Genomic DNA, 22542 nt, shown 5'->3' on the forward strand with positions numbered 1-22542 from the left:
GTGCATCAGAGCCAACTGTTCAAATTGAAATAATAATGACATCTCTTTACTTACTATACAAGAGAAAAGGCACATGCTTATGACATGACATCTTTGGAAAATATATGCGTCTGTAGCTGTTACACAAATTGAGCAATCCATGTAGAAGACATCTTAAATACATGGACACAATTGGTTCCAAGTTTGTGTCTAATGCTCCGTGTGGATGGGATTAATCCGACTGACTGATGAAGAAGGGGAAGGCGTGTATAACAAAGCATCTGGGTTCTTTTTTTTTTTTCCTAAGGAAATTTGTCTAGTTCCAGGAGCAGGTTGGTCTTCAGTTCATCTTCCCCGTCCTGATTGTATAATAACCAAGATTCATTATGACAGTCCATTTACTGAGTTCACTTAGTCTTAAACTAGTCGGTGGTTGGGCCTGTAATTATTAGCCGTGGGAGTGAACGGTCCCACGCTTGTGGGTTTTGGACAGGGTTAAAATCACTAGGGAGCGCATTTACTATTAAAATGAAATTCATCCATGGAAATGAATCCTAGACAGGCTTTAAGAGTCATGAATAACAGTAATGATCTTAATACTAAATAAAGACCTTATGAGTATTGACACCCAGACCACTGTACTGTATGAGGAATACTGTATTATTTCACATATGCAGGAGTTTCATTCAAGGTGAATTATTCACCATAGCACTCTTCTTGCCACATCACAAAGCATGCTTAATAGATGGGTTAGGTCCTGAGGCATATATGCAGTACTCAACCAGGGTAAGTACTGAAGAGGAGAGCACCTTGTCAACTGCTGAGATCCCCCAAATCCATTAACAATCACTGAATGAATAAGGGGAAAATATTGAGCAATTCAGTTAATCATTCCCTTTGAATAGTGGTGTGAAAGGAATATGTGGAGCCTTTAAGTGCAGAACAGAAAACTAAGCAGTATCAAGTTTGGGAATTTCTACTGAAAATCAGGGAGGTAATATTATGCAGCTCGAGATGAGGGTCGTTGAGGATGCTGGGAGCAGATGAAGTTAAAATATTATTAAAAAATATTCTGCAGACTACTTCACATGTCCATAAGGAAGATATTAACCTCATGAGACAAACTAAGTTGAAACTTGTCGACTACACAAAAGGCAGAGTGTTTTTCTATCCAAAAGGCCGAACACGACGGTCAAGTTTTGTGTGAGGGTGAAGTCCAAAACCCCAAAAGCATGCTGTTAGCTGAATCCAGAAAGTAAACATTATTTATCCTGCGTAATTCAGCCACTTCCAGCCTTGACTTTTCGAAATCATTCGAGCTGGTTTAACTTTTAGCGGTTTAAACTTCTGCTTCACTTCCATTTGTCTGATACAAAGTGCGTCAGGTTGCATTAAAGTCTATTTGACAAGTTTGGAGGACCAACTAAACCAGACCACCATGAAGAGTTTTTCCTGTGACACAAAACTCCCTGATTCTATGCATGTCCCACCACCCGTGTTTTGTGCGATACACTACAAGACTACAAATTAGGGTGTCTCTGCTTGATATTTGTCAATGAAGCAAGTCAGCAGCAAAGTCACATAGCGCATCAACACATAGAGGATAAATAAGTCATAAGACTCGGCTCAATGTTTGACAAGTAAACATGATTGACATGCTTCCACATGTTTTTCTTTTGCATGATATTTTTTTCATATTAAGTGTTCAACAAAATCAACAGGCTAAAGAAAGCACATAAAGGTGCTTTCACCACCTTAGTTTGGTTTGTTTGGGAAGATGTGAACACAGCAATCACACTAAAACAACTGGGCCAGGGACTTTTGAGTGGGGCTGGTCTCAGGCTGGTCCCTAACTAACTATAGAACGGTTTGTTTGTGGTGGTAAAGTAATCAGACATCGATCTAACCGAACTACCAGGCGTGCCATCAAGTCTGACTCTGTAAACGGCTCTTTAGTTGCGTTGTTCTGCTCGGTCTTCAGAGAGCAGTAGGAACTGTTGTAAAGTGTGAAGCAGTATAGAATATCAAGCTGTTTCCTCAAAGTCCACTCAACATTCTGCTGGGATAGTTTTACCTGGTGTACGGCCCAGATAGTTTATGCCAACTCGTTGGCTTCATAATAATCCGCATAGGAATGTTTCTTTGGCACGTGCAAAGAAAACAGGACCTTCTGACCATATTTATTTCCTGCCTGTTTGCTACCAGCGGGCAGTAATGTATTATAGGCGGGAAGATTTTTCTCTGTATGCAAAGAAACACAATGAGGAAGAAAAAAATCAGTCATCAGCTGATTCCACAAGAGCAAATGTGAAAACAGACAAATATGTATTGGATGTAGTAGTCAGACTGACTGATGAAGACATGACAGATAAGCACTGCCACTCGAATTATTTAATGCCTAAAAGCATTATTATAATTCTGTTTTTTGACATGACAGTGTTTTAGGTGTGCAGCTGGATTTCTTTTACCTTTGGTTGGACAAAGCCAGGGTGCTAATACGCTGTTGGCTGTAGCCTCACAAGTCTATTCTGTCTCCTTTGCTACAGAATAGCTTCCATCCTTCCCCCCCCTTTCAATCCAGCATTCGGCATCAGGTGCGAATCATCCAGTGTGGCTGTTATACTCAGAGATAGTGGGTGTGTAAAGAGACGGGCCGCACATAAATGTGAAAACACATGAATGCATCTGGCCATCCACCCACACATCCATATCTTTCTGAATCTTCTCTCTTCCCACACATGTTGGATCAGCTCATCCTCAACGAGGGAGGGAGAGGGTTTTGAAGGCGAGCGTCTTTGATCGGCCTGATGTGGTCTTGAGAGGCTTCGGCGAGGACAGTGGCTCGCTGCCCCACATAACCGCTCCACGGGCCAGCTGGGTGGCTGAAAATACGGCCGGCCTCAGAGATCTCTGGGTAGATAGGAAGGCCGGGGTGTTTAGACAGGACTGACAAAATACAACCTGTCACACATTCAGCGCTCGGAAACATGCTGCCCATTTGTGATGCTAAGTCAAGCTGACAGGGAGAAGGAAACAGAGGTGAAAAATGAAAATGAAAAGCAGAACAGAGCGAAACCAAAGAGGACAAATATGTGAGAAGTCAGCCTTGCCAGGGAAGAAACACACGCTGCCGCCTGCTTATAAGAAACTGAGACGAAGGATTTGTTTTCCTGAAACCTGTCATTTTCTCAGAAATATGGCAGATGACACCTTGAATCAGAGCATCTGGTTTGATTGCGTCATTAAGGACAGGAGAGGAGGCGATTAATGTCTGCTACAGCTTTCCCCAGTCAAATGTTTTCTAATTTAAAGTAATGCTTCATTATGTACTGGAAGGAACTAGCATTTATTCTCAGCTAATTATCAAGCAGAAAACTACTTTTAATATAGGCTGTGTCACCGGTAGCACACTGAAGCAGAACTATACGCAGACAGACATCTATAAAAATCCATCCATCTGCACAAAAAGACCAAGTTTTTTCTCACTGCCGCGCCTCAACTGAGACAAAACACAAGGGTCTAACTAAGACTTCAAACGTCTTTTGTTAAATGATCTTTGGTTATGTAGTCCAACGGCTCCCGCTGCTCAACTGTAATCAGTGTAAAATGCAATCACGACCGCGGCAAATGATGGAATGTCAGTGCCGCTTTCAGGCTGTTAAAGGAGCTGGCAAATCAAGCCGATGCATCTTAGCCATTCCGATTTATGCAGAAGACCTTATAATTCCTCAACCGATTTAATTTTTTTGTTATGATGATGGGGGAGGAAAAACGTGACGAAAAGGCTATCTGGAATACATCCATGCATTATCATTATTTTTTAAACATGTCTGATTTATGAATAATGCCTCCTCCCACACAGATTCTAATTAAAATAACATCCACATAGAAACAGCCAAGGCCGATAACTGCTTGAAACTAGTTGAAATTGTAGCACGGTGTTCTGAGAGAGAAAGTATTCATACATGAACAACTATGGAAAACCACCATGGCCAGGTGCAAAACTCACCAGGACACGGCGTCTTCCCACTGGCACAGAACACGGCAAAGTGACGTAGGCAAAAAACAACCCAAAAAAAAACAACCAAAAAACAAATGAAGCCAGCGAGGTTTTCATTTTGCCGATCAGTAATGGTAACATGACAGAGACAGATTTTCATTCTGCATGCTTGACTTTGAAAATGTGAATTTGTCCTCTGGTCATGTGTGATTACAGAGAGACTTTTGACATGGCTGGGTTAAGCCAGCAGAGACTCTGGCCACTCCTGGGTGCTCCCTCCAGGACTCTGGCTCATCTCTGCACAGTCGCACAGCCAGCCCGATTCATGCTCCTGGGCTTCAGCTTTTTTCTGTCTCTTAGTGCATTTGGTTAAAGCGTTTATAAAACTGTCATCACCACGAGGGGTAACGAGTCCTCCCCCTTGTCCTCTGTCCAAGAAAGTCCCCTAAGGGCCAGGAGCACCTGCCCTTCAGAAGGACAGCTTGGCCTCTGCTTCACACTGCTGTCAGGACCACCGCACTTTCTGCAAATCACAATGCCTTTGGGGGAAGTGAAGAGGTGATGAGGACAACAGATTGAAATACAGAGTGAAGGGAGAGGGTACTGGTGCATGCTGTCCTTATGTGACCAGAACCAAGGCAAGCTAGTGATTAGTAATCAGCCCAGGTTTTATATTGGCCTCTGAAAATGGTCCAGAGTGTAGAATACAGCAGCTCTTTTAGTTCAATGAAGCTTTAGAACGAGCTGAAGTGCAATCATGAAACTGCATGTTACTGTACTTTTAATATATTTTGGTTTTTCTAATAATGTATATTTCTATAATAATAATCAGACTTTCTGTAATGTGGTATTCCAAAAACGGGACGCATACCTGGACACACAATGGCTTCCCGACCATATGCTATACACCGTGTGCCGATCCAGGGAGTAAATTTAATAAAATGTATAAGAGGCCTCCAACAGAAAACAAAAGACGGAGGTGTACTGACATGGCTGATAAACTGCTGCACTGCGTTTACATTTAATTTGGTGAGGGATGTTATTGAAGCCTGAACATATAGAGGTTTAAACAGTTGTACTCCTAATGGACACTGCCTGCCTCCGCTGACTGACTGGCACATCGTGCTTCCTGAGCTCAGCCACTTCACATGTATATTTTACAGACACTTTGAAGAAACGTTTTCTTCTGTGTAGCTTCCTGTCAGCGGGGTGAAAGCAAGGAGAACATTGGATTTAAATGTTTAATTTCAGGTTTGTTGGATGCTTTGGTTCTGCTGCTGATGGCTATACGCTACTTTCAAAAAAAAACCCAGGAATCTGTATTCACGTATGCGTCTTCAGTCTCGTACTAGAACATTCATATCAAGCCCGTGTAAATAACTCATGTGTTTGGGACTATGAGCGCAGTCAGCAATGAGGGAAGGGAACAAACATAATATTGATTTAACGTGATAAATGTTTCATCTTTTAATGCTAAACCTGTCAAATTTGTTGTGTGGTTCCACTATTTTCCTCACTACTACGGTCTTGTTCATTACTCTGGTTGTGTGTGAGGAGTAAATCTCAACAACATGTGGTACCTATACAACTCAAGGAAAAATGATTACAGTCTGACAACACCAGAGACTCTGATGGATGCCAACAACACGGCTGCTCTGACAGTGAAGCTGTTGCATGTTTGGACACATCAGATGCCAACGCGGGCTTCTCAGCGTTACCGTGCTGAGCGTTCTTTACTAATAGCGTCCCTGACGATGTCACGTGTACATGTCTGCAAAAGCATGACAGGGAGCGACAACAACAAAAAATGCTTTGATCTTGCCAGGTTTGAATCTAAGCAAATCTAACAAACTTTCCCTGCCTTATTTCTGCGCATACAGTGTCTACTTTTACCTGTGTGCTTGTTTGTTTTTCTCCCTCGCTGCACACTTCTATATTTACACATCCTGCATAAAACGCACTCAGAAACACAAGTAGATTGGTGGGTCACATAGTCAAGAGCCCCATTTACGTAGCCTGTATAGCTTTCACCGTAGATAATTAGAGGAAATGCAGATTTCTCCAATCTGAGGGGAAAATTTTCAACAAACTGTGAAGTCCGTTCAGTCTTTGAAATACAGTATGTGATATTTTCTCAATTTTCTGGCTGTTTCTTTGTTGCAGCCTCCCACACAAGTCCTGACCCACACAAATACAGCATGCCGCAGCAGGGGAGGTGCTAATAGGACTCTATATTTCCCGTTACCCACAAAAGATAGGCCATAGGGGTTTGAGTAATGAGCCAGTGCCACCTGTGCCCACAGTGCCAGGGGGTGTGGACTATAATGCTGATGAGTTTCTGAAGGCCAATGTGACACTGCGCCCCTCTGTCCCCCTTCTTTACAGCTCCATCTATCTTGGAAATGCTTCTCACTAGAACTTTGCGTCTCCCATTACACACACATTTTTTTTTTTTTTTTTGTCTTTTTGCGAAAAGCTTTGGCTGCACACTGTAAAGAAAACAGCATTTATGTGAAGGTGAGTCTTGGGTCTCGTTTATTGAGGCGAGCAGTGTGGGAGCACAGTTACAGTGCGGCAGAGTTAATGCGAGCTGTCTCAGAAACGCTCCGTCTGCATTTGGGAACACTCACATTCGAGAGAAAGAAACGCGGCTTCAGTTTTTACAACCATTATCCATGATGGAATTAACCTACACGGCTTTATGAGCACAATTAGCCATGTCATGATAACAAACCTATTATCATCATCTTAAGAGAACTGCCACTGATAAAATATTAATAGGGTAATAATGTAAGTGTAGAAGGAATATTCAGTTGCAATGCTATTTTTTTTAAAATATTAATTAATGTGCTCAATAAATAAAACATAAATAATATAAAACTGGGCTCTTGGGCACTGTAAACTAAAACTGCACTTAAATATTAAAATATTAACTAGAATTTTAGCAGAGGGGTATAAAGAGTCATTGCTTTCTTAAAAGGCAACGTACAACGATCAGGCATAACATTATGACCGCCTTCCTAATTGTGTAGGTCTTTGGTTGTGACTCTTCAGAGAATGGACATTGACCTTCTGAGGGTGTCCTGTGGCATCTGGCAACACAGTGTTGTTAGTGGGGGGTGACACGGTTTTCTGTTCAACTGGTTGAGACAGAGTGAAATAATGCTGAGGCGTTGTGCCTTTCTCCTCATGGTAACACTGTTCATAGAGCCTTCATTTGGTCTTGTAACAGAGGGGAAGTCACAGGTGTATTAACAGAGGCTCTGGTCCATTAAGTGTCCCAGTAAGGAATGACAGTGAACCAGCATGCACAAAAGCAAACCCTCCTCTGAGCGGCATATACCATTTAAAACATGCACTTTCCCTACTGCGACACATCAAAATGCCTGCAGCGAAAAAAAATGTCTATTTTGACATCACTTGCTAAAATGTCGGTGACATTTTTATGAAATACGTCTTGTAAACAACAATAAGAAGGCCAAAAAAAAAAAAAAAAAAAAAAAAAAAACAGAGGTCCACTTAATGTGAGATAATTTGATAACATAATTATCATCTCCACAGTGGAAATATCTTTAATGCCTCTACTATTCTCTGTGTCAGGAACGAAGGAATAAATGAGGAATAAATTATTCCAGCAAACACTTACCACTTGCAGTTTTGTGCTCTGTATGCAAATGGAACTCGGCATCATTTGTGGCATAGAAGGAACAAACTTCTGCAGTGTGTAAATTATTACTACCTACTAATGTTTCAGAAACACCAACGCTGACTGTTTGTTCCGTCTTTAGGTTATTTTAGAGACCCACACAAAGCTGGGATCATAACTATAACCATCAAAGTGTCCTGGCAGGGAACTGTCACTGCTGAGCTGTTTGCAGCCGCGAATAAATCCCCTGTAATAAAGATAAATAAAGACATAACGACGGTCATTAGTGTGAAAATACAGTAAACTAACGCCACTACTGAACGAATGTGGACACAAGCAGCCTCGACCACCTCCAAATGTGGTCTGAGTAACACGATCTGCCTTAACATCCTGAGACCCCGCGCCCTCATTGGAGACATGAAGTTTCAGGTTTTATTGCAGCTTATTCTGCTTCATTAAACCTGTTGTCCTCATTAGTGGACGCTTTAGTCCGTCCTCTAGTGGTAGGAAAGGGTTAATACACTAGTTGGTGTAAAAGCATGATAGTTATCATTTCTTCGGATCAATTCAACAGACGAGATACAAAACCTCACTATTTTTTATGGTTGAAACTTATTTATGCTTATTCATGTTTCTAGGTTGATATGATGCACAAATTTAACAAATTTATCAATAGCGGTGAGCTACAACATCGCTATTTAGCAAGTACTCGTTTGAGGACGCTGGGACTTCATTGCTTGTAACCCTTCTTTGTTCAGCCATGTTCATGCATTAAAATAAACAGTTTTGTATTTTGTCACACATTGGTGACTTTATTATAATATAAATAATGAAATAATCCCAGTGTCTACATATGAGGACATTTTTTTTAAAGCTACTATTTCCAGTTCAAACATGGTGCTTAGTTTTTATACGTATCAAGTCCTACTAATCCTAAATTAAAAATGTACACCAAACAAAAGCTTGGTAGGTTAATGCATCTTGGGTAAATTCAGAATCAGAATCACTATATTAATCATTCAAAGAAATTGCTCAAGGAATTAACCCTGTACTTAAAGCTCACCACTTGTGATTGGATCGCCCAGGACACATTTTAAATTAACACATTAGTCCCCTGTTTAAGTATTTAGGGTTACTGTCCTGCTGCATCAAGTATCTTCTACTGAAATGCAGCTGGCAGGCTGCCATTGTGGGATTAAAATACCTTGATAAACTTGGGAACGCATTTCTCTTTCCATTGTGGCAAGTTGCCCAGGCTCAGAGTCAGCAGCCACAAATCATTATGTTCTTTTCAGTGTACTTCACATTTGGCTGAATGTTTTCATGTTGGTACGGTCTCAATTAGTTGTTTGTGGTCATGCTAAACAGAGTGCTGTGATCTCCTTGTACCAGTGGTAGTGGTGCGAGTCAAGTTTCATCTCACCACAAACCATTTTCCCAGAAGCATTGTGGATCATCAAAGTGCTGTGTAAACTAATATCTAACCTCTTTGGGGTTATTTTGCAAAACTTCAACCTCAGGATTGATCATAGATCTCCCAAGATCACCTTTTAGTGTATTATGTGATGCATCAGCAGAAAATAGCAAATTCAACGTGTGTTTTTAATTAGTTGAAGCAGACCCACACATTCAGTCTTGTCACATTGACTGGACAAACCTAGGTAGCTTTTGAACAAGGGCTTCAAACACGAATGAATATTGTTATAGAATCGTTTTAGATACATTTGAGTGGCAGAAGATGCATAGATGCATTAGCAGACCTGAAAGTAGCACTGACATTCATGGCACCATTTGCCACCTCAAAGACTCTTACTTACAACATCCTCAGGACTCCCTCAGAAGGTCCACGTCCACTGACTACACAGCCATTTCTCCGTTTGAAAACTTGGGTAAATCTACTGAATATTTAATGTGCCAGCCACAGAAAAGATAAACAATAGATATTACTCACATGTTTATATATTTATACATACTACAGCATATGGATGAGAAGGTACAGCTAAATTAAGGTGGCTGTCAAGTATGTAAGATGAATTGCTCCTTGTCTTTCCATTATTCATATCCACGTCTGGAGGAGAGGCACAAACAACGTGTTCAGTGCATTAAATTATTTAACCAAACTTCAAGATTTCAGACAGGTTTCTTTCTTTGATATTGTTGAAGCTAAATCTGGAAACTAGCTGCATTCTTTGCCTCTTGACACCCACTCCTTTTCCTAGTTGTTTGCCCTTTTTTTCTGCCTGGCTTACAAAACCACCTCTACCTTACCTGAGCTTCCCCCAGAACAAGACACACTTGAGGGGCCCAGTATCAAAGGTTTACTGAAATGATGACTAAGCAGAAAGAGAATGACATCTAGGTTCATTTAGCCACTAATCTAATAGTGTAGAAGGTAAACAAAGACACGCTTATAGGAACAGTAACACATACTGTATCACATTTCATTTCTCAAGCTAACAGAACGATGAAATATCTGTGGTAAAGTTATAAAATATGGATCAAGTTACTGGCGGGTCAGGGAGGGTCACAATGAAAGAAGGTTCTATGGGTCTTTGAGACAGAAGAGGAAGGTAGTGTTTACATGTAGTAGGTAAGAACTGGGAGTACAGCGTGGCTAAAACCAAATCATTTGAACCAGGCATCTACAAAGATGGACAAATGAAAAATGTATAGGCGTCAGGTGAATAGGCCTGAATCCTTCAGTCAATTCCTCCTTTAAAGTGAAGTTTTTAGAGAATTAAGACAGACCGGATCTTCTCATCAGCTTTTAATGTCTGTTTACATTTTCCTCTTATGTTGCCCCTCACTCTCAATCTAGATTCAAACAAGATGAAAAGGAGTTTTTCTCTCCTGGAGGTGCATTCCTTACATTTTGGAACTGGAAAAGCTAGTGGTGTGCATAGGAACTGCTATCGGTTTGACAGATTGCACCGGGGGCCATAAAAATCCAACCAGCAGGCACATTTCCTGGGTGAAACAGTGGCAGGATCTGATAAAAAAATAAAAGAACAAGAAGAAAGGCCTGCTTCGTTTTCCTGCACACTGATGAGGTTGACACCAGCACCATTCTGATCCATGTGTCTCGGATTAAATCTGGTTTTGGTGTAATACTTGTCAGTGTGATAAGGCAGCTGTAGAAAGGTGAAACTGCATTTTTTTTTTTTTTTTTTTTTTTTTTTTACATCTAACACGGCCATTATGGCTCTTTTCTTCCCAACAGAGCTGAGGAATTTGCGTTGTTTAATACAGAGGTGCAGTTTCACCCTAACATCTCTTATAGTGTCTGTTATTAGCTCATTTCAACCTCCTAATATCTGATGAACTGCACACTAATATAGTCAATAATAATAGATGACAATCTCACATTCAGAGTGTAAAAACAGGACATGTGTGGATGACTTGGAAATATGTCCTTGGTCAGTTTCTATTGTGGTAGAAAATGCCAAATACTTGGCTCCTTACTCCTGTATATATACTCCTTATATAATATTTTCATGGTTGAGCTTGTATATAAAACTGCAGCGACAGTGATAGAAACTCTGACATAAAGAGAAAGAAAAACAACTGAAGACTGCTCCTGTGAGGGAGACATCACAGGCATCGGAAGATAACTACACCCATTTCTTCACACTCTAATAGCATCCTGTGTATTTGTGTGTGAGCCAGTATCACATGCTGGGAAGCCCATATGGTGACTGATCCACTAAACAAGTTCTGCAAACACTGGCAGTACTGTCCGCCGTCTATGAGCATTTCTCGACGCGCTAACAGGTTGTTTGTATTAATGGTGCTGTTCTTGTTACACATGCGCTTGCTCTGAGCAATCACACGATTACACATGTTAACAAAAGCTCACAAAGAGTTTGATTCACATCTCCAGTAAAGGAAGAACGCGTCACTATATTGTTTTTATCACTTAAATACTAGCACCGTGGATCAACTAAATGGGGATACAACAATCATTGAATCATTACACACCTACACAAATGTTAAGTGGTTCCAGTACAGATGTGATTGACTTAATTATGTGAGTGGCTGCGTTACAATGAGTGTTGTCAGTAATTATCTTTAAAAAGGGAAGAAAAAAAAAAGTTGTCATGTCGAAACACATGACAGTAATTGTGTCTTCTGACTTCTGACATCTACTTATGATTTGTATTAAGAGCTATTGCTGCAGCACCTGATGTTTATCCACAAACCTACAGACTGACAATTAAATTGGAATCGACAACGTCATCTAGTCCCATTGAGCTAAATAGTCAATTTAATTATGGTGATTACGGACCACTACAATAATAAAATCTCACCTTTGTGAATCTACAGATTTTCAGTTTGGATAACTTTATGTCAGAGAGTTGCTGATGCAACTCTAGGGTAATCTTTACTGTGCTAAAGGTTGCTTACATCATCTCCATTAGCTTTAGCCCATACACACAATACCGAGATGATAGCACCATCGCCCAAATGACCTAAGACTGAACATGTATTTGAACTGTGGGCGTAGTAGTTGGCATATGTTTAATGCATAATGTTTGTGTGTGTGGGTGTGTGAGGGAGATGAGCCATGAGGGAAAACAGTGACTTGTAAGACTTAAGGTCAAACAAGCCCTACGTATACACTCAAACAGTGCCTTGCACGTCTTGCATAAACACTCGCCAACACACGGATGATTTTCTGAACAATATTATGAGAGAGGGAGCATGTGAATGTCTTCTGCGCTAACTTCCCCCATAAGAAGGAGCGCAGATTGGATGCAGCTCCGGATAATGGCATTCATGGATGAGAACAGCCTCCATTAGCTTTCTATTTCAGACCATAACCTTTTACAAGTCTTGTGGTTTATGCATAAACGTGACCTTATGAATACTAACAATGTATCATCTTTTCATCTGCATTCAAGGTTTGCAATTCACTGGGAGATTATGGCGACTGCTCCTTGTGGCCTTAAGCTTGGTGTCAAACAGCGAGCGTGTCCAGTGGCCGTGGCATTTCAATAGTCAGCGCTATGGTCATTCATATTAAGACACAGTACTGCTAAGGTTTTTAATATGGGGGCTGGAAGTTGGAGCTTATGAAACCACTTCAGAAACCACCATCTGTTCTGAAGAGGGAAAATTGAACTGGGGTTTAGGAGCATGTGAACACAGGGCCACCTGCGTTAACGAGATTGCTTTGGTTGGAACTGCAGCTCCCACCTGACTCCCGCTCTTATTTATTATAGACCAGATCAATAGCTTATGGTGTTACCTTACACAATTCTGCAGAAAAGGTCAGAAACAAATGAGAGGAGAGACCTGCATTATTATCCGAATGTGCTTAAAACTCACTCAGCAGCCCCCCCAGGCTCTGTGGTGATTGACCAGGCATTTTAGTTAGCCTTAATGCTTCCTTCTGCTAATAAGCCTCCGTCAGTCTCTTCATTGTGTTTGTAGTTTGGTGTGGAAAGTAAAATGCGTCTGTCAATGGGTGGTGCACTTATTAGTCTTCACAGTGCGGAGTGCAAATAATAAGAGCTGCAGAACGAGCACCAGGTGAAGCTAAAGTGACTGACTGAACACAGAAAGTAAGAAAACAACCACTGTTAATATATATAACTCATTTTAATAAAGCACCAATGCATTTAATTAGTACATCTTTCATAAAGCAGGCCTCTCTATCAGAGGTCACACAAGACAGAGGCTGGACAGAAGAGAGCAGTTAGAGGCAACAACCACTTCTGCACACAGCACCAACAGAAGAGAAGGAAAATCAAAAATTGGAAAATAAGCTGAGGTGCAACAATTGCTTAAAGGATTACAGGGAAACATCACAAGAGATTCTGGGAGATTTTTGTGCGCAGTTCAGTATTAGTTTCTTAATCGCCTTTCCTGTAAGCAACCTAGGGGTTCATTTTAAGCACAGCTCAATGCCACAATAATAAGAATCTGACACCTACGTCCACAAGCTGGTACAATTAAACCTGCATGAAGGGAATGGCTGCCAATTTATAGACAGCAGAAACAAGCTATGAACACAACAGGAACCTATCACTATGATGAAAAACACAAAATTGACTCTCCAGTTTAACTATGCAGTATAACCATAGGAGTCGTAAAAAACAAAATAAATGCTGCATAATTCACACTGCAAATATAAGTCAGAACACAAGTGCCAGGGAAAGAGGTTCACCTGTTTCATTCTCAGCTTAGGACGTGATTAGGTGCTTCTCTCCAACATTGAGCACTGTTTAATTCATCAGTGCAGGTGCAGTCATCTAGTCTTCCATGGAGCTTGGGAAAGTAGGGTGGAGATGTGTATCTGCTCCCCACAGACAGAGGCTCAGCTAGCTGTGGTTTGATGAGGTATCACTTACTTTTATTGCAGATGGAGGGAGCAGTTTGCCTGCTCTCTCCTGGCACGTTTCTCCGGCTCTGCCGTTTCTCCCTACTGGGACTCGCTGTGGGGTGGCTGAGAGTACATCAGTATTGGAGATGGGGGAGCAAAATAGACCACCAGAAACTACAGCACGGAGCTAATAGATTTATTGATTAGCCAGCCCACTTCTACTTCACTGGGATACAGTAGGTTCAGCCCATGAAATCCTGCTGCTGCAAGGTGCTGGCCAGAATTATGGGAACCATTTGTATTCCAACCGCATGCTTCTTTTCTCTACGCCTTTTCTCACGACCAACCTCCAGTCATACCCCTTTTCTTGCTCACCCCTGAAAGCACCCTCTTCTTGGCTGTTCAAAGCATCTTCTGTACTCTTCAGCCTGTAATAACCCACCCCTATTAAAAGTGGATTTCTCACTTATGCTCCATTACAATAACACATCCAGGCATACAAACGTGTACACGCACAAAACAAGGACTCACCTATTTGTATTCTCACACGTCCATGCGCGCGTGTTCCCTACATCCCGTTTCATCTGGTTGTTGCATCCTTTTCGGTCCTGGACTGACAGTGCTCTAAACGCAGTGATAATGAGTGGGCCTCAGGGAGTCTTTGCTGACTTGCTGCAGCAGGGTAATGAGATTAGCCGAATCACTAAGGCCCCGTTAATGGCATGAGGCCGCCTTTAAGTTAAAACAAGATGAGAAAGAAGACAGGACTGGGACTTCAGTGTGGCTCTGATCTGCAGAGTAAACATGATAGTGTCCAACAGATTGTCCATGTACCAAGCAAAATATTCAGAAAGTACAAGCAGGGAAACGTCTCTTCTGATAAATATGTGTAACTGGCCTCAGTTCCTTTGGAATCAAACTATGCCGAAGACTAGTAGTAGTGCTGCTACCTTCATGGCTTCACCGTCTCTGTATTTATTGATATTTCTGAGAGAATGTTTAAGTTTCATTTGCACTTTTTGGACAATTTCAACAGTTTGATCCATTGTTAGGGTATTCAGATATTAAATGTGATAAATCCTGGAAGAACTGCTGCACTCTGATCCTCGTGCACAGTTTACACGGTCAAATGCTGACATTAATATAGTGATTCCAGACGAGCTGATGCTAAGCCTTGATACAGAATGCCATCTGTGAATACTAACTTGAGAAAGCATCAACAAACAAAGAATACTTTTCCAGCCCTGTAGAACTCTTAAAAAGAGGTCATGCATCTCTCTCTTTATTGAAATGACTGTTTTCTTCTAAAAATTTTAATGGATATTAGCATGAGGGCTTCATCCTAATTATGCACACTGTCTGCATGGCAGAGTGGGCTGGTGTACTTCACACTCTTTTTGACCGAGGGCAAAGACAAAGCGGACTAAAAAGAGCAGTGCCACTTAACCGAGCTGAAAAAATAATGAGACTCTTTCTTTTTTATTAAATTATGTCAACAACAATCAAGTCTGACATTTAAGCGATTAAATTAAACAAAATAAGAAATTGCACCTTTGCTCACTCACACCACATCACAGAAAGAGTTAGAGACCTGGAAAAAAGAGAAAAGTATAGATTGTTGGTACCACAGGCTTTAGATCTGCAGCTATCATTTCCCCTGTTGAACATAGCAACCGTGGGTCACTGGGACTTTTCTTTTGATCATGGTACAAACACTTCCACATGAAGGCCCTGCCAGTGCTACATTACTGATATGGATGGAAAAAAAAGGGTACTAACCCATAATGTTCACAGGAGGTGGCTGGCAAGAACAATCTATTACTATTCTACTCAGCTTGTGAGAGAGACACTATCCCCACGCTCCACTATCTTTGCGCACAGGATCTCTGAAGCCTAAAATGAACTTACAAATGCATATAAATGACTGGATGAAGCAAGCAGGAATACCTTTTGAATGCTTAATGTTTGTTTGGTTATAATGTATATCACAGAGAGAGAAACAGAAGATGAGAGAAAATGAATAGAAAGCCATAAAGAAAGCCATAAAAAACACGACTTCCATACGCTCCATAAGACTCTCAAAAAGAAATGATCACTTTCTTTCAATGCTCTCTTCTTTCTTGTCGAAAACCTGGAGCCTGCACTCCCGACAATGCCATTTAACCGACGACAGTTTAGCCAGCACTTTCAGTGTGTCATGCTGGTAGGGGCTTATTCAAAATTACTCAGCTACGGACTCCTGATAAGGCCAACTACTTCGGAGCTCCTTTTCATGTTGTCTTCAGTCCCTGCTGAAGTCATATCACTGGAGGCAATTTGTCTGATCAGCTTCCTCTAAAAGAACAATGTGTGTCAACAAGTGGGCAGCTTTTTCCCCATCATGTGCTATAGCTGCTCTCAAGACCTGTCAGCAGACTTTGATGTGTTGTATACAATCTGTGGTGTTCCCCTTTAACTGGTGTATAGATGTCCACTTTCTCAAGCATTAAACCCATCCTGTATATTACCTGGAATTCAATTAAAATGTGTGTGTGACACACTGCTAAGAAGTTGACGGCTAGCTATGCAAATACAATGGTTATTGGCGAAAACTCAGCTGCAAATAATACTTTGCATAGCCTACTATTCATTTGTTTGGGTTGGTGAAACATACAGAGCAACAAACTCCAATAACCACCATCAATACCTTTACGTAGGTATTTCTTCATTACCCACATCGGAGAGAAAGGAGAATAAACTGAAAGGACCAAAGGAGTTTCAAGCAGAGTTTGAGCCTCCCTATTACAGTGGAGAAAACATCTGCAACTGTTCAAGCATGCCACGGCAGCCCTTAAACGTGGGCACATGATACAAACATCCAGAAAAAGAAGTCTGATTTGACAGCAGTCAGACACAGAGTCTGAAAACTCCCCTGGGAGAGGGCTGCACTGTGCCGTAAAACAATCTGTTTGATATTTAGGGGTTGTAGCTATGCACAGCTGCTGTTTAGGCAACTTTCCAATGAGTTATTTGAGCCTGAAAAGAATGTATGCCTGGGATATCCGTCTTTACAGCCTCATAGCCTGAGGCTAACAGTAATGTAAGAGAATGTCCTAAAGATAACTTAATGAACCTCTATGGGGACTCAGCATGACGCATATATCCTTGTAACTTTCTACACTTCAGTTGATGTTTGGGCTTAGATGACTGTAAAGGAAAGGCACAAGAGGAGCTACTGGACTGTAGTATGCTGGCAGAGTATAAAAATTCCAAAGAAAGAAATTGAACTTACAGAAGAGAAGTTGTGAGCGCCGCAGGGCTCTCCTCTGTATTTGCACGAGAGGAGCATGTCGTCCAGTTGGTGGCTGAGTCTGTCCATAAACTCCAGGTTGGTTCCCTCAAAGTTTCTAGGCGGCAGAAAGAGCCTGAAGTCTGACAGCTTCCTGAACCAGGTCAGATGATCCTCCTGAAGCAAGTCTAAAACCATGGGCCTCACTGTCCGGTTGGCCAGAAGCAGGCCCAGCCAGTGGCCGGCGAAATACAAGTCACTCTTAGTAAGTTTGTAGAGGCGGATGGGGTTGTTGTTGCAGATAGTGACTGCGGGGAATGGCAGCTCTCTGGCCCATTCGGTGTGGACGCGTGTGTACGTGGGGAAGGAAAGCCAGTGGAGTAGGCGGTTTGAGGACCAGGATACGAGCAACCCCAGGGAGGTGCAGAGGGCCAGCAGCCAGAAGGCCCTGCGGCCTACAGAACCGCCGGGGACGCAAACATGCCGCAGGCCGTGTAGGCGTGTCCTTGACAGCAAAGTGGAAGTGACCTGAGCAAGAGTTGTTTTTGTACGACGCCGCTGACGACCCTTTCTGATCATGGCCGGCGATCCCCTCCGGAGACAGTGCCCCTCCAAGGCCATAGTTGCCCACAGCACGCCTAAAGCTGCGGGAAAGGCTTCATTTCCCAGCCAGGCCTCAGGGTCTGCGGCCCACATGTAGCTCCAGGATAATTCCACTACTGTAATCCACACATGGATACGTGTTTGGTCATACAAAACTACTGACCCATAGAACTATAACAGTATGACACGCACACCTCACAGTACTCTCATGGAAATCTGTGTGTATTGAAGTAGTCGTCTCCTGGTTCTTTTAGAAGCTCGGATGAATTCAACAGCAGCTACTTGTTGGTCATCTGTCCTGTTCTCTCAGTCTGACAGTGCTCCAATCATCCAGCTCAGCAGGGGAAGAGAAAAGAATCAGCTAGGCAAATGTGCTCCAAGCAAGGTGTCTTCTACATGAGTGACTCGAGCATCCACCGCAGTTAGTGTGACAGTGAACACGAGAGGATGAGACAGAGAAAGCAAAGGCATGAGGAAGAGGGAGGGGAAGAGAGAGGGAGTGAGAAGAGGATAGAATACAAAATACCGAGGGCTAAGCACAGAGGACGAAAACAAATGAAAGAAGGGTAGGTAATTAAAATAATGAGACAACAGTCAAGGGAATTGGTTGGTGCGGTGCAGTCTGTCGGAGTAGAGCTCGCCTCCTTCCAACGCCGTGCTTTCTTTTCTTGAGTTATGTATGTGTTTTTGAGATTCGCTGGCTTGCGAAAGTGTTCGTCAGCCAGAGCCAGCGATCAGCTCCTTCCACTATTAAGCATGAGCTTTAATTGAATTCGCAAAAGTCTCCCGTGCTCATTTGTTTTCTGTCCCACTTTCGATGCCTTGACTTCTCCGTGATGTCAGCGATCTGCTCGTCTCCTCTCCCGGCACTCGACTTCAGTCTGTTATTAGGTCCAGCAGGTAAACACGGGGCAGCTTCATCTCGTCAAGGACCAGCTTCTCAGCACCACAGCCACAGTAGGAAACATACTACAACACACTTTCACGTAGAGAGCGAGGCACTCTTGCACATACACGGACACACACTCACAGCAGCTTCCTGTGGGAAACCAGACCAGAGGTAATCTGTTCTGTCACACTCTGATCTCAACATCTCCCCCTTTATCTGGCTCCTGTTATTCTCTTCTTCTTCTTCTTCTCCTCACTCCCCATTTTTTTCTTCCCCTCTCAGACACAGCATCCCCAATCTCAATATTCCTCTCATGTCTCCTCTCCTCCTTCTAAAAATACTCTCTCCAAATCAAATCCATCAACTTGCACTCACGCTCCTCCTCCTCCTCCTCTCCTCTCTTGTGTCAGTCAAGCCCCGTAAGCTCGACCTCCTGTCGGTCTCCCTCTCCTCCTCCTCTTCTTCTTCTCCACTTTGTGCACGCACTCCCTGGCTTCTCTACCCGTCAGCAAAGGCTCCTCTGTGCGCTTTCCTCCCTCTGTGTCCTTGTCAGCTCCATCCAGCGTGCTCCCTCTGCCCGCTTTGAATGACTTCTCTCCCCTCTGTGATCCCTCTAGATCGCTCTGCTTTCCCCCTCCTCCCTCTTTTGAGGTCTCCGGCGTTTTGCTCCTCTGTTTGTTCCAGTTTTCAAGCAGCTTGTCCCCTTATTGCACCTCTTCTCCTCCTCCTGCGCCACAGCTCCGTCCATGCAGCCGGTGAGCCCGTCACTGAGGAGAGCGCCTGTCTCTCTCTGTGTGCTAACTCGCTCTGTCCTTCGCCCCCCTCTGTCTGTTTGCTGCTGCTGCCGAGCAGTACAGCCACGGCGTGATGAGGAACCGCTGTGCACATGCAGTACATGGACTGCTCCGTGCTTTCAGCTGTAGTGAAACGTTTTTTTAATTATTTTTTTCATTCATTTATTTCTTTGGGAAAGGAAAAATAATAAAAAAGTGAATTAGGATTCCAAATTACATATATTTAAGGGTTTAATACGTCCTCTATCTCCTTCTTTATCTTAAGTATGCAGTGTTAATGCATTATTAATCCTTCAGTACTTTGGGCAGAAGAACTAAATATCATTCAAATCTGAGTCATTTGTAATTGATAGACTAAAAATAGTTGTGCACACCGACTACAGTTGCAGGTGATGTTTTTGTTATAGTCTTGTGTTCATTTTAGATTTTATTGACTATATTAAAGCAGCATGCATTTTTGATATATAACATTTTGTACTGGGACCTGCACATTGTATTGACCGTCATTATATCCCCCCTAAAACCTTTGCATAGAAATTATCCATTTTAGAGCACATTTGATTTGCTCCTCCATTTCCTGGGGGCTACATGTCCCAGCAGAACACTGTATTGTCACGATGTGGTTAATGTCACTTACTTCTCCTGGCAGTGGTTTTAATGTTGTGGCATACGAACAGTGCGGTCAAAGTGAGAGATGACATGAAGGAGATCGATCAAAGAAAAATAACTGCCACAACAACACATCATATTTATTTTCCATAAAACTTGGATTAGAGCAGCGTTTCAATCTTGCAGCGTGGCCTTATTGGCTCCGTGTAAAGCAACCACCCACTCAGCAGAATGATATCATTTACCAGAACATTTTTATTTCATCATGTAAAGCCACTTTTTATACCATTTTCCACTACATTAATTGTGAAGGATTAGTTTTTACTGGTCTCCAAATACCGCATCAGCCAACCGGCAATCTCTGTCCAACCCTCTAGAGTAAAAGAGGCTTCATCAGTACAAGTAAACAGGAAGCTTCTGAGCCAACTTAGTGTAAGTGCTCTTCTTCAGTCCTTACAGTAATGCACGGCTTTATAAAATTTGAGGCATCATTTGTTAGCATCCATCAGCGTTCCTCTTCCAATTACAGGAGAGCATTTTCTCCCCGTGTGGCATACTGTATTTTTTTTTCTTAATCACAGATTCTCTCTGTTCCCACAGTAAGAGACAGGTTAAATCCAGAATATAGCCCTGTCCTTAAATTGTGTCGCAACCTGCGGAGTGTGGCAGCTCTGAGTCATTATCACAACATCAGATAATATTTGCAGTAGTGTGTATGTACGTGTTGAGTCACCAACGCTAACCAAATTAAAATATAACCATTTTGTAATAAAACACGACGGGACGAAATGTCACATTTGGTGCAAGATCGACCTCAGGTTGGGGCTGACATTATTTTGACGGAAACACATTGCTTTTCATTAACTGGCTGAACGCTCTGAAACACTGCTTGACAACTCCCTGTGATCTCATCTTCAAATAGGTAATGAAAGACATTTTTAACTAGGGAAACATAAAGCTTGAAACAACTTCAAAGCATCCTTTCACACCGTCAAAAGACATTAATGCCGGAACCCAAAACGCCAGGTCCTCGTAGGCAAACGCACACAAGACAATAGGGTACGTCATTCCCAAACAGCACAATCTGGACTGCGAAAATGTGAAGAGTAAAACACATCTACAGCACGCAGAAATGCAGAACTGGCCAAACGGTGTTGAGATGTCAAATGCAATCACATACACTTATCTCTTCCAACGCGAGCTTTATGCTACAATGGGACGCACATACACACGCACACACAGCCTGCAGCCAGAGTTTGAGGCAGCCTTCCAGAGCCTGGATCCACAGGCTGAATAATTAGCTTGGAGCCATAAAGAGGGTTTCTCAGTCCAGCAGTCAGTGTAAAGAGCAGCTCAAAGGCCCAACATATCCAATTTGCATTTCTAAAACATAAGGGAAATCACAGATTAATTAGAGACATAGGCAACTCAAGCATCCGATGCAGTAACACAGCATTCTATAGTTACAGTGTCAAGGCATTTCCTATAACACACTCCTGTGTGTTTTCAACCTCACCAGCTCAGATCAAAGGACACACAGTTGTAAAGTGGTCATGAGAGAGCTGCCTGTATATGTAAACCACAATTAAACATTCATAGATTCATGTTAATGAGGCCTAGAATTTTTAAGGAGAATGCTGGATTAAATATGTATAGTAGGACAACAGCGCTTGTGTGAACCTCCAGCGCGAGGAAGGCATCAGTAGTAGATGATTCATGAGAACACAAACTTCATGCTGACCTTGTCAGTGAATGCACAGATGAGGCCATGTACCCGGAAAGTAGATGAAAGATGAGGGAGGTGAATAAAAACTATGTAGCTAGAGGTGGGCTGCTGCTAATTACAACCTCCGGCTTAATATAAAAAGACAAGGATGTTTTCTGAACACTTGTCATGACGAGGGGAAAAAACTGGGTAGCTCCACCTACCATCTCCTCCTTGGAGCGGAATTGATTTCTAAATGAATACAAAGAAAAAAATCTGTCAGTAGCTGCACATTAAGTCAAGAAATGGATCTTCTCGTGGTGACCACTCATTTTATTGCCATTACCTCTAATAGCTGTTGGAGTTCATAGAGCCAGTTAGAAACAGCTTCCTTTGTAATGTGATAGTGGAGGTTTTTCCTCAGGGTTGTCCATCATTGTGGAGCGGCTGTCACTGATAACAACATGTGCCTCAGCGCTCTTCTGTGACCAGCTCAACTGCAATCATCACTATCTTTACCTATCAAAGTATAGTGAGACACAGGCAGTAATCAGCATCTTTTCATTTTCTGTTCCAGACATAACCTTAAACTAATGGCTGAATCTGCATGAACATAATGCAGATGACGTAGGTGATGGAGGCAGATCTAAAAATCACTATCTATACTGGATCTCTCCAGATCTCTCTCTAAACCAGCGTTTCTCAACCAGTGTTACTCCATTCC

The 22542-nt window shown here is 42.3% G+C and overlaps 1 protein-coding gene across 3 annotated transcripts in view; it reads right to left on the reverse strand.

Annotated features, from left to right (window-relative positions):
* The window catches only part of asic2 (acid-sensing (proton-gated) ion channel 2), a 296681-nt gene that overhangs the window by 76249 nt on the left and 197890 nt on the right, over positions 1-22542 (reverse strand). The window contains exon 1 of one of the 3 annotated variants that reach the window (XM_047572124.1): positions 17222-19630. The exons of the other annotated variants lie outside the window; for them this stretch is intronic. Within the exon in view, the coding sequence (XP_047428080.1) occupies positions 17222-17914 (693 nt within the window). The 5' untranslated portion in view covers positions 17915-19630. Of the gene's footprint in view, positions 1-17221; positions 19631-22542 lie in introns of those variants that run through there. 3 annotated transcript variants of the gene reach the window in all.

The sequence above is a fragment of the Mugil cephalus genome, chromosome 20 (genome assembly GCF_022458985.1).
Source record: "Mugil cephalus isolate CIBA_MC_2020 chromosome 20, CIBA_Mcephalus_1.1, whole genome shotgun sequence".
In the NCBI taxonomy this organism is placed as follows: Eukaryota; Metazoa; Chordata; class Actinopteri; order Mugiliformes; family Mugilidae; genus Mugil; species Mugil cephalus.